Genomic DNA, 12477 nt, shown 5'->3' on the forward strand with positions numbered 1-12477 from the left:
AACAACAATAAAAAAAAGTACCAGGAGACTTCTGTGTTTATGCTTTGAAATTTAAATCAATTTAAATATAAAATTACTCTCTCCTTTTGTCATTATGTGAAAGAAATAAAAAGAGAGTTTCAGCTCTCTGGTGTGCAAACGGTCATTAACTTCTGTTTGACCTCGGGTGCAGAACTAATAATGGATTTATGCACAGGGCGCTCTCATCACACTCTTCCTGGTGCATTGCACAAAACATGCTCCCAGGAGCTGCAGTGCTAGGAGTCATGTCTCAGGATTTAACTAGAAAACTTGATTCTCCCTTGACTGTATCTCCCTACCTCTCTGTTCTTATCCCAAGAAACCGTTTCTCAGGTTTGAACCATGTGTATAAAATGTATGCATTTACAACTCTGTCCTGGACACAACTGACCCATGTGTGTAAAACATGTACAATCACAACACTGTCCTGGACACAACTGACCCATGTGTATAAAACATGTGCAGTAACAACCCTGTTCGGGACACAACTGACCCATGTGTGTAAAACGTGTGCAGTCATAACCCTGCCCTGGACACAAAGCAGAAAAGCAGAATGTCTCCACTTGTCTCCACGTCCTGGGGAGGGCCACCAGTGTCCAGCTCTCTTCCATCATCCAATTCTCTACAAGAGAAAGAAGCTGCCATTCCAAATAATTTAATTACCTGAGTCTGTTGGACACTGGAAATGTTTACTGGAAATGACACACTGAGAGATGTAAAGAAAAGCATCTTGTTTTTCTTTGTCACTTACTTAATTCTTAACAATCCTCAGGATTAAAGGAGTCTAACTTCTGATACTCAATACCTTCTAGTTTTGCTATTTTAAAGAGATCAGTGAAGAAGGCTATTTTCTTTTATAGTATGCCATTGGATAGTTATTTATCATTTCGACTTAATAGCTCTAATTACAGAAGACAGTGTCATGGGATTTTTTTTTAAAGGCAATTTTCTTTGTATCCCAGTGGGAGGCTTAAAGAAATGTATAAAGTGTCAGCTGTATGAACTTCCAATTATTGCTGGGCTCAGCGGTGCTGTGGTCCTCTTAATCTAAGAGCCTGGCAGCTTCCAGGGCCCTTCAACTTTCCGCTGCTTTGAGAACCACTGCTTCAGGCCTCTTCCTGTGATTTCACACACTAAGAAAAGGAAAGACGAGCTTCCAACCATGGAACCGTTCCCTTTCCCAGTCCCTGGTGACGATGAGAACGAATATACCACGAGCCCGTCAGTGGCAGAAGAATGGTCTCTGAAAATGTCAGCAGAAGGAATCAGGCAGTGGAGAAGGAAAGTGCACCAAGTGTCCAAAATCAGCATGGTGTTGTGGAAAATTCTTCTAGGGCCATCCTTGGTCATCACCAATAAGGAAGACAAGAATGCTAAGAATGTTCTATCAACTATGTTAGGACCAAATGCATACCACAGAAGGCTCTCTTGGTTGACAAAGACTACCTCCCCAAAACAAAACAAAACATGTTTAGTGGTTCAGTGGTGTTGCAAGGCAATTAGGAAAGGCCAGTCCACCCACAGGTCAGACTGATGGGCTCTGGAAAGCACAACATTTAGAAGGGCAGGGGAGGGGAGGGAAGGGCAATGGAGTGGAGGGGAGAAGCAAGGCATGTAGAAAAGTCAACTCTGAGGACAGAGGTGCCTCTCTGAGAAGAGCTGTGGTAGTCTTGGGAAGACCGAAGTGGTTGAAATAGCACTAAAAGGGGCATAAACTTTTGAATATTTAAAATATAGTCAACAGACTTTGTATACTTGAAACAGGATAGAAAGAAGGAACAATTATGGGGGCACAGACAGAAAAGCAGCCTATCACCCCGGAGTCTGGATGAAGCCACTCCTCAGCAGCAAGAATATTTTCAGCAAAACTAAAAGCTGTTTAAAGCCTTTTCTCCCTTCTCAGCTGTAAACCTACATTTTTCTAGAAATCCCAAGAACAACAAGAACATGTACTAAATGTCCCATAAAACTCTGGTGACTCCAGGTTTTATCTCAGCAGATTATAAACTCATTAAAGGCACTTCTGTCTATCAATCATCAAATAATAGCATATAAGGGGGAGGGGTAAGGTCCCCCAAAAACTGGTTGAGCAATGAAATTTCAGAAAGCTTCCAATATCCTGCACACAGTCACCAGTGGGACACTTGAAACACTGGTCCTCTTTATTTTTTTTTTAAGATTTATTTATTTCATTTATATGTGCTCTATTTTCATATACACCTTTATGTCAGAAGAGGGCATCAGATCCCACTAGAGATGGTCGTGAGCCACCATGTAGCTGCTGGGAATTGAACTCTGGAATAGTAACCAATGCTCTTAACTGTTGACCCATCTCTCCAGGCCCCCACTGGCCCTCTTTAAAGGCTATACCATATGCTTGGGTGTGTTCTTAGTCTTTCCATGAGCACTTTTGTACTAAAATATCTTTTATAAAATCTCAGTTCTGCTTCACAGTAGCTAGTTCTGAAATTCTGTGTGTGTGTGTGTGTGTGTGTGTGTGTGTGTGTGTGTGTTTTCAAAATCACTTTATAGACCAGGCTGGTCTCAAACTCACAGAGATCTGCCTGCCTCTGCCCCGAGGGCTGAGATTAAAGGCGTGGGCCACCATTCTTAATTCATCAAAGCTGCAAATCCCTGCTGTGCCCCAGTCGAGGGCTCTGAGTGATGAGGGAAGACAGCAGAGTCCTGTCTGATCTCTTACCACTGACAGAGCTACTCAAGAGTTCCTTCATCTTCATTAGATCACCTAGTGGGGAAACAGCTGTTCAAGAGAAAATTAGTGCTGACTACACAGACGGCCTGCAGTGGGTGCACAGTGCTCTGACTGCACAGACGGCCTGCAGTGGTGCACAGTGCTCTGACCGCACAGACAGCCTGCAGTGGGTGCAGTGCTCTGACTGCACAGACAGCCTGCAGTGGGTGCAGTGCTCTGACTGCACAGACAGCCTGCAGTGGGTGCAGTGCTCTGACTGCACAGACGGCCTGCAGTGGGTGCAGTGCTCTGACTGCACAGACGGCCTGCAGTGGGTGCAGTGCTCTGACTGCACAGTGCTCTGACTGCACAGACGGCCTGCAGTGGGTGCAGTGCTCTGACTGCACAGACAGCCTGCAGTGGGTGCACAGTGCTCTGACCGCACAGACAGCCTGCAGTGGGTGCAGTGCTCTGACTGCACAGACAGCCTGCAGTGGGTGCAGTGCTCTGACTGCACAGACAGCCTGCAGTGGGTGCACAGTGCTCTGACCGCACAGACAGCCTGCAGTGGGTGCAGTGCTCTGACTGCACAGACGGCCTGCAGTGGGTGCACGGTGCTCTGACTGCACAGCCTGCCTATGGGCTAAACAGGCAGAGTGACAGCTAAACTCTGCCAAAGAGGTTTACTTAATGTAGCCTTTTTGATTCTTTATAAATAGAAGCCAACCAAACACACATTTCTAAGGATGAAAACCAACTGGCCCTGGCCGTGGAGTCCCTAGAAAATGGAAGAAACTATTTCATTAAACCACTAACGAAGTACTGTTAGCACTAGAACAAGTCATCCGAGGATAAAGAAGTGAAAGAAAATCTGTTAATTTTGTAAATCTTACAAAGCTTACAGTATCTTAACACCCACTACAGTAAGCTGTTAGAGGAGAAACCTGCTTAAAGGTAGATCCTAATAGCCTCTTCAAAACTGACAAAAAAATAGATATTTTACTAACTATAGCCATGAATCATTTATGGAACCTATACTGACTGGCAGTTACTTTTATTTCTGTTTACATGGTGAGGTGCAACTGAAACCCTTTCTCCTACTCATGCTCATGTTAAAGATCCTTTGCGGTTGGACATGGATATCTACCATGGCACCTGAGTGCTGATTAGTAGTCTTACTGCAAGACAGAAGCTACTAGGGTAGTCAGCTCGTGCTGTCCAGCCCCAGATGTGCCAACTTCCCTTTTCATACTGTTTTTGTATTAGATATATGCCACCTTCTTCTCTTTTTCCTTTAACAATAAAAATACAACACAACTTTAAAAACAAACAACTAAAAACCAAGAATCTCACAGAGAAAGTATCTGCAGCTCTATATAACTCTATATAACACCTCTTACCTCCACAATAATAACTTTGCCTTTATCAGATGTGCAATCACTAATATACTATACTTATGAAATATGGGCAATGGTTTAAACACAGGAAGGGACAATGTGTCCTTGCTCTTGCCCACTCTTCTCACGTCTTACTGAGCATCTGCATACAGCAGAATGCTTGCTGAGAAGTCGGTAAAGAGTGAAGCAACACAACAAGGTTGCAGCCCTCTGTGCTTCACTGCTGCTGTTTTTTATCCGCTCTCAGCATCAGGTCAGACAACAGGATTTTTGACTAAACAACATACAACTTGTTGGTTATTTTTATCCCTGACTGCTTCCCAAATTTGTTGTCGTTGGGTTCTATAACTGAATTATCTTCCTTTTTACTCTGGAACAATCTTCTTTATTCATATTCATTTTCTAATCAGAAAACATATTTAAATAAAGTCAGGGGGGAAAGCAGAGGCAGTACTGCTCAATTCTCATGGCCATTGACCACTTTTCATATCACTGAGCCATGACTAATGACATAAAGAAGGACACAACTGGAACAGCAGAGACAAAACAGTCATCACGGATCATTCATTTCAGTTAACACTTGGGGGAGGCATACAACCCTCATATAAAAAAATTGTCAGACAGAAGAGATATACAACATGAGAGCTGATCAGATAATGTGAAGTTTTACATGGAGAGCGGGTGAGCCTAGAAGAGGAAACACAGTATTGAAGAAAAAGAGCAAAGTTGGAAGGCTGATACTTTCAATCTCAAGATTTACTACAGAGCTACCATACTCAAAACAGTATGGTACATAATGAATGAAAGAACAGACTCCCAGGTCAGAGGAGCAGAATGGAACCCAAAACAGACCCACATAAACACAGGCAAGAATCTTAGACAAAGGAGAGTTAAGGTGGAAGCTTTCTTAACAAACAGTGCTAAGACAACAGAATAGTCAACTGAAAACTGAAATCTAGACCTTAGTTATGCCCATCACAAAAAAGAACTCAAATGAACGACAACCCCAAAGAAAAAACACAAAACTATAGAACTGCTACCTGGCACCCTGAGAAAATCTAAATGACTTTGGCTTGGCAGTCATTTTTAGAGAGAGCAGGGATGACTCAGGAGAGAAATAATTGGCAAAGTATATTAAAATACACAGAACCATCAAGAAATTGAAAAATCAAGCCATAGAATGGGAGAAAATATTTGCATATGACATACTTGATTGTGACTCTTTCTTCAAGTTCAACAGTGAGGAAAGGAACAAGTCAATTAGAAAACAGGTGAAAAGCTAACTGATCATCACAATGAAGAAGTTATATAGGTGGCAACAAGCTCAAGAAAAGATGTTCGCCGTCGGCAAGCATTAGAGAATTGCAAAAGACAACAAAGGAGGTAAAGCAAAGAAAAGGCAGAGGTAATGTCCTGCATTAGAAGGGTTCACATCTAAAGCAGCATCAAGCTAGTTGAAGACCGAGGCAATGGAAACTCTTACTGTGGATGCAGGAACTTCAGAAGACCATGTGGCATTAAACATGATCTAAGACCTAGCAAACAAACCTTTTAGTGTTCAACTAAAATGAGTAAAAACTTAAACACAAAACCTGCAAAAATGTTCAAGCAGCATCATTTACAACTTCTCAACCTTGAAGGTAGCTGAGATGGTTTTTAGTTGGCAAATGACTATCAGACAACAGAGGATAAGGTTGGGGGTGGAGGACCTGGAATGAGCTGGGGGCGAGGACTAGATCTGATCAAAACACACACATACATGTAGAAATTCTCAGAGATAAATAAAGACATTTTTAAAAAGTGCTTGGAATATGCCCATAGTTTATTAGAAATGTATGAATCTATAATTATCTCAAAATCTTATTAATATGTAGCAATATTTACACATTAGTAGGACAACATCTAGAAATATATACAAAAAAGATTAATACTGATGTTGGTGAGAGGAGATGAGATTTTTTTGATGTGGGATGTCCTATGTATATGTGTTGCTATTAGTGGTTGATGAATAAAGCTGTTTCGACCAATGGCTTAGCAGAGTAAAGTCAGGAGGGGAATGCGAACAGAGATAGATAGAATCAAGGCAGATACTATGTAGCTGCTGAAGGAGTAACATGCTACACCAGTAAGCCATGGCTTTGTGGTGATACACAGATTAATAGAAATGGGTTAATTTAAGATGTAAGAGCTAGTTAAATAATAAGCCTGAGACATTGGCCAAACAGTGCTGTAATCAATTCAGTTTCTGTGTGATTATTCAGGTCTGGGTGGCCGGGAAATGAAGGCACAGGCTTGGTTTACAATTTTCAATTTCTTCTTAAAACATGAATGTATAACAAATTTTTTTCAATGAGCATGCTCTAATAGCAAGAAAAATAAAACTATTTTTATTATGAAAAAGAAAAGTAATATATACCATTGTATATATTTCACTGAATATTTTACTTTATAATCCCATGATAAGAATTTAAGGACTACTTTTACCTTTTCTTTTTCTGTGTGCATGCATGTGTGTTTGTGTATGTGTGACATGAACATGTTCATGTGGGAATGTTCATACACGTGTATAGGCTACAGCCTTTAATCAGTAAGGTTGCCAAAGCTACATGGATATAATAAATGTACCCATACTAAAGTGTATTTGATTCAAACAGTAACTGAAAAGTAAGACACTTTTAAGGGTGCCTTAGAGAATGAGATACATGAACGTTCAGTTTATGCTAACCCATTTTCTCTCTGGTCATTCTTCAAACTTATCTCCGTTTTCACTGTCGTCATCTTTCGGGCTGAAAACTCATCTTCTAGTGCACCACATCCAAGTCATGCCTGTGCTGAGCTCCTACACCTTTGAACATGTCCCCTCTCTAAGTGTGGTTTGAAAGAAAGCGGCCCCCAAAGGAAGTGGCACTCCAGGGAGGTGTGGACTATTTGGAGTAGAAGTGGCCCTGTTGGGGGAAGTGTGTCCTTGTTGCCTTTGGATCAGGACGTAGACTTCTCCAGCACCATGTCTGCCTGCATGCCACCATACTCCCAGCTCTCATGCTCCCCACCATGGTAACGATAAACTAAACCTCTGAAACTGTAAGAGTTGCTGTGGCCATGCTGCCTTTTCAGAGCAACAGAAGCCCTAAGACACTAAGCAAGTGTTTTCCATTTCACTCAGCCTCCATTTTATACTGGATTTTTAGCAGAAAATGTTTTGTTCTCCAGCATATATTTGGAAGCCTCCTTCTGCTTTCTGCATATTATTTCTTCAGATTATAGCTTACAAATATGAGGATATATCTATAGACCCAGTTCTGTGAAAAATGTTTGCTATGAAATATTATTGAATAGATTGTTTTTAGACAAGTCATTCTAAAATTAAAAAAAAATATATTGCCTTAAGTATACCAAGAAGCAGGCAGTTTGAGATCAGCCTGATCTACAGAGAGAATTCCAGGGTACCCAGGGCCATACAGTCAGACCCTGTCTCCAAAGCAGTATAGCACTATAGTATTTGGTGCTACCTGTCATCATATTACAAAACGTAATTTAATTGCTTTCACTTTGATGACTTTGATGTCTTTCCTGGTTCCAGTGGACCATAAAGATTTTTCATTTTTCCTCAGAATTGGAAATAAATTAGGGAAAAGGAATAAAATTTTACTTTGAAGTGTTTTCCATAACACTTATGCTGGCTATTTAGACTGGAATATAAATCCTTCAAGATATGGTTTTCCTGCATTCTGTAGCAGGCATTCTGAAGTGGTCCCAGTGCACACTAGCCCCAGGGTTACAGTCACCCTCCAGCCCACGAAGGATTACTCACCGGACTTTCTTGCTTTCATCGCAATAACAGCCGCTAGCTCTCTCTGCACCTAAGAAAATATTAGGGAAACAAATCATGTTAGAATAAGAAAAATGGAGCCACCAAGGCAGCACTTGGTTTGGAGCTAAGGAGCTGCTGTCGAGACCAAGCTTGCCGCCATCACTGCCTTCTCCCCTCTCTTCAGTATGAGAAAAACTGTGGCAGCATTTCAGAACAAAAATGTGGAAGAAATCACATTTACTTTTTTAAAGAGAGTGATTTTTTATTAATTTATTTAATTTTTAAAAGTCTATTTGCCAAAAAGTGCACATTGTGACGTACATATGCCATGATGAGTTCTTTGACAACAACTATATGTTGCACTCAGAAACAGTACGGATATGAACTGTTAGAATGATACTCTGACAAGCGTAGTAAGGATTAAGCATCCCCGAGGATGCCTGTTTACGTTAGGAATTCCAGATGACCTCGGCTCTGACACATGGACTTTTGCTGCACCTGAGCAGGTGGCAGGAGCCAGCTGGAATAAGATGCAAGTAAAGCAAAGGGCACTGGCATAGGGCAGGCAAAATAGACAAGAGTCTTTAACCATGTCTACCTTCCAAAATTTTAGTTTTTAAATGCTGACGCTCTGCCAGTTTGAATGCTTAAATCTGCCCTTTAAAACATCACACAATGAACATTGCACGTGAAGCTGTGTGGACAGGAGGGTCCACGGCGCGGCATGCAGCAGCTCCCAGTGCCACCGAGAATGAGGAGGGGACGCAGGGGTGGGAAGATGGCGGGGCAAAGTGCCTTTTCGGGTTTGAGTGTTTGCTTTTTTTGTTGTTATCTTTGTTTGTTTTTGAGATTTTTGTTGTTTTTAATCAATATTCTTACTCATATTTTTATATTTTATTTTTATTGTTTGTTTTTAAGCTTTTCTTGGTGGGGGATGGTACAAGGGTGAAGGATACAGTGGGACTGGGAAATGAGTGGGGTTGGAATGCATGATGTGAAATTCCCAAAGAATCAATAAAAATTTATGTTAAAAAAGCATGATGTGAAATTCCCAAAGAATCAATAAAAATTTATGTTAAAAAACTCTCAACGAGAAACATCAAAGACAAAAAACGATAAGTATACTTATTATTAAGATAATATAAACACATTCTTGAAGACAGCCATGTTTGATAGCAATGAAAAAAAAAACCATAGTGAATGAGTCCTTTCCTCATCTAGGCACAACCTCTTAAGAGTGTGTGTGTGTGTGTGTGTGTGTGTGTGTGTGTACCTGAATATATTACAGTAATGACACTTAAAAGGGGAAACATGGGAGTTCAAGGTCAAATTTCAGATTTGCCATTCAGATTAATTTAATTTACATTCATTTACTGGAAGGCAAGAGTGTTAATGTGTTAGCCCGTGAGAGTCCATGCAGAACCAGTTCCCAGTGGCCCAGGCATCAGCTTCCTAAGGAAGCTTGCTCGGCGGTTTTCACTGACACACTTTCCTTATGGGGTGCACAAACGCCATTCAAAAGTGCTTTCCCCTGATTTAGCTGATTCTTCAATGCCCGAGACTCTTGTGACAATTACACAATAGTGAGTAGGCAGGAGGTCTCTTTCTCTTCAACCTTGGGAGTTTGAAGTCTGAAAATGGTCATGAATGGAAGGTTTATGGGGAAAGAACAAGGTGGGGAGGATACTGAGGAAGTAAGAACTGAAGAGTGACCACAGGAAAACATCTAGAAATACATTGTATTTGCTCAAATAAGTAAAAAAGTAGCAAAACAAAGTACCAATCATTGAACATTTATATTTTGAGTTGTGTACTGTAGCATTGTTATCTGTTTTAGGATTTTCCTCCTTCACAATGCCACAAAACTGGGAATGGAACAAAGATGCGGATTATGAACGCTCCTTGGCATCCTGTCAACGGCTGCCTGATCTGTGACCTCCCAGGAAGGTCTCACTGTAGTCAGAGACAGAAAAGCACCAGAGATGAATGATGGAGAAATTGGATCGCCAAACTTGCTCCTGGAGAAACAATGTCAGCCTTCCCTACCTCAGCATTAGCTCTCTACGCCTCAGTGCCTTTCACAGGGTCTTCAGCCTTTACTCTCTAACTTGGAATAAGGCTGAAAATAAAATATTGCAGGAAAGAAAAGCAGTGTATTCTAACAGTTCTGTATCCTATACAGTTTCCAAGGATTTGGAGGGAAAGTAATTAGTGGGGTGAACAATAAAACCATAGCGGAAGGGTAGGAAGAAGAGAGTTGTGAGCAGTGAGAAAGAGCTGCACATTAATTTGGGAGTGGCCTCGCACTTCTGTCCACATAAAGCAAATGAGGTTACTGTACTCGCTACATTCTCTGGATTTCTGCCAAGAGAGGACAATTGTCCTACACATGGCAGGGTTAGGATGACTTCCACAGTTCTGAGTCAGGAGGGAAAGAGCTTTGACTAAACGCCCTTTCTCTCCACAGAGCACAAAGGGGAAAGGGCTGCTCAAGCAAGGCACACTGAGGTCTGATCCCACTGGCCCCTTCCCAGGTCTGGTTTGTTCCTGCACCCCTGGCAGTTGTGTCATTAATTATTCTAACGCGTGTGGCGCTGCTTGTCTTCTGAGCTAGATGCTCCACTGAGGCACAGACCTATATGTTCTTTCACTGATATCAGCCAGCATAAGGGATGCTTCTTCATGAAAAGACAGTGGCTTAGTACAAAGACATCTCTTGAGAGACTTAGAGAGTGAAAAGACACCCGACGGAGCAAAAGGAACATTCAAAAAGAAGGCATCCCCTGCCACAAGCTACGCCAGCAGGAATCGTGGTGGTGGTGGTATTGTTTTTTCTCTGTGTAGCCCTGACTGTCCCTAAACAATCTCTGTAGACCAGGCTGGCCTGAACTCAGAGATCCACCTCTCCCTGCCTCCTGAGTGCTGGGATTAAAGGTGTGAATCACCCCACCCAACTAAGGAGTTTTAAGAATATAGTGAAAGGTCGTAATCTCCTTTGCAAATTGTTAAGTACGAATTTAAGAAATGTGAGCAATCACACACTGCTAAGACTAAGCATTAGAGAAGGAATGCCATGTCCAGCACCAGGAAGGCCTGCAGAGGCCAATGCTCAGACAACTTCCCAAGGAGACCAGCAAGTACCACCCAGGCAAGAGTCTCCCAAATGCCTGGTGAGCTGCTGAAGAAGCCATTTAGAAGACAATGGATTGGTCCATTTAGTGTCAATGACTCTTCCCACGGGATGCAATGCTGTGACCAGGACTGAAAACCATGCTCTCGTCAACAACACACTGGTTTTCTCTAAGACTCCATATTCCAATATTATACTCATCTCATCTGGCAACCAATCTTTACTTTTATTTTGCTCTACTCCAAATTATTACTAAAGTAGCATGAAATTTACTATGCCTTCCAGATAGAAAGTGATGCTATAATGCAATCGAATGGTCAGACTTACTGGGTATATCAGCAGACTGACAGACTCGGGCACACAGAACACTGAACAGATGATTCTTAGAAAGCTTTAATTAAGATACTGTTTGCTCAGCACACAAAACTGCTATTATAGCCCAAGCACGTACAGTTGGTTGCTCTCACGAATATCTAAATGGAGACTGACTGGGACTGAGAAGACACAGTCGTCAGTTTCTCTTCTCTCCTGGTGACCCATCAGAAGCTAGAGTCTGAAACACATTGAAATGTGTTGACTTCCAACATCCACAAACGCGCTAGCGGAGCCGGTCTTACTGTTCACACTGCTTGTTTTCTCCCTGGTACTTTAAGAGTACTTCAGCCTCGAATCACAAACGCTCACAAAGTTGTGCATCACAGCTAAGACTGGAGAGCAACAGAAAGCCTTAAAAGCAAACAAAATGAGGAGCAGAAGGAGGGAGAACATGAGCAAGGAAGTCAGGACTGCGAGGGGTGCGCCCACCCACTGAGACGGTGGGGCTGATCTAATGGGAGCTCACCAAGGTCAGCTGGACTGGGACTGATGGAGCATGTGATCAAACCGGACTTTCTGAATGTGGCTGACAATGAGGGCTGACTGAGAAGCCAAGGACAATGGCACTGGGTTTTGATTCTACTGCACGGACTGGCTTTGTGGGAGCCTGGTCTGTTTGGATGCTCACCTTCCTAGACCTAGATGGAGGGGGGAGGACCTTGGACTTCCCACAGTGCAGGGAACCCTGACTGCTCTTTGGACTGGAAAGGGAAGAGGGAGGGGGAGTGGGGGGAGGGGGAAGAAAATGGGAGGAGGGGAGGAGGTGGAAATTTTTAATAAAAAATTATAATAATTAAAAAAGAAAACCAGCCTACAAAAAAGAAAAAAGCAAACAAAAGAGCTAGTCTCCCAGGAGAGGTTAACTGCTAAAATGTGGGACAGCTTTTGGGAAGAAGTGACTCTTACAAAGCGAGGTAGGCTGGTGAGGGTTATCCTACGATGGAACAGAAAGGGTAAAGGTATCTACCTAACCAAAGGGCTGTCTTTGCAAACTCATTTAAATACAACCAACAATGAAAAATTTTGCAAAGATTCTTAGAATTCTAGAAGC

The 12477-nt window shown here is 42.1% G+C and overlaps 1 protein-coding gene across 1 annotated transcript in view; it reads right to left on the reverse strand.

Moving 5' to 3' along the window:
* The window catches only part of Rapgef5 (Rap guanine nucleotide exchange factor 5), a 219137-nt gene that overhangs the window by 139237 nt on the left and 67423 nt on the right, over positions 1-12477 (reverse strand). Inside the window, exon 7 of the mRNA XM_085698050.2 lies at positions 7922-7970. Coding sequence (XP_085554176.2) covers positions 7922-7970 — 49 coding nt within the window. The remainder of the gene's footprint in view (positions 1-7921; positions 7971-12477) is intronic.

The sequence above is a fragment of the Myodes glareolus genome, chromosome 11 (assembly GCF_982192425.1).
Source record: "Myodes glareolus chromosome 11, mMyoGla1.1, whole genome shotgun sequence".
Classification (NCBI taxonomy): Eukaryota; Metazoa; Chordata; class Mammalia; order Rodentia; family Cricetidae; genus Myodes; species Myodes glareolus.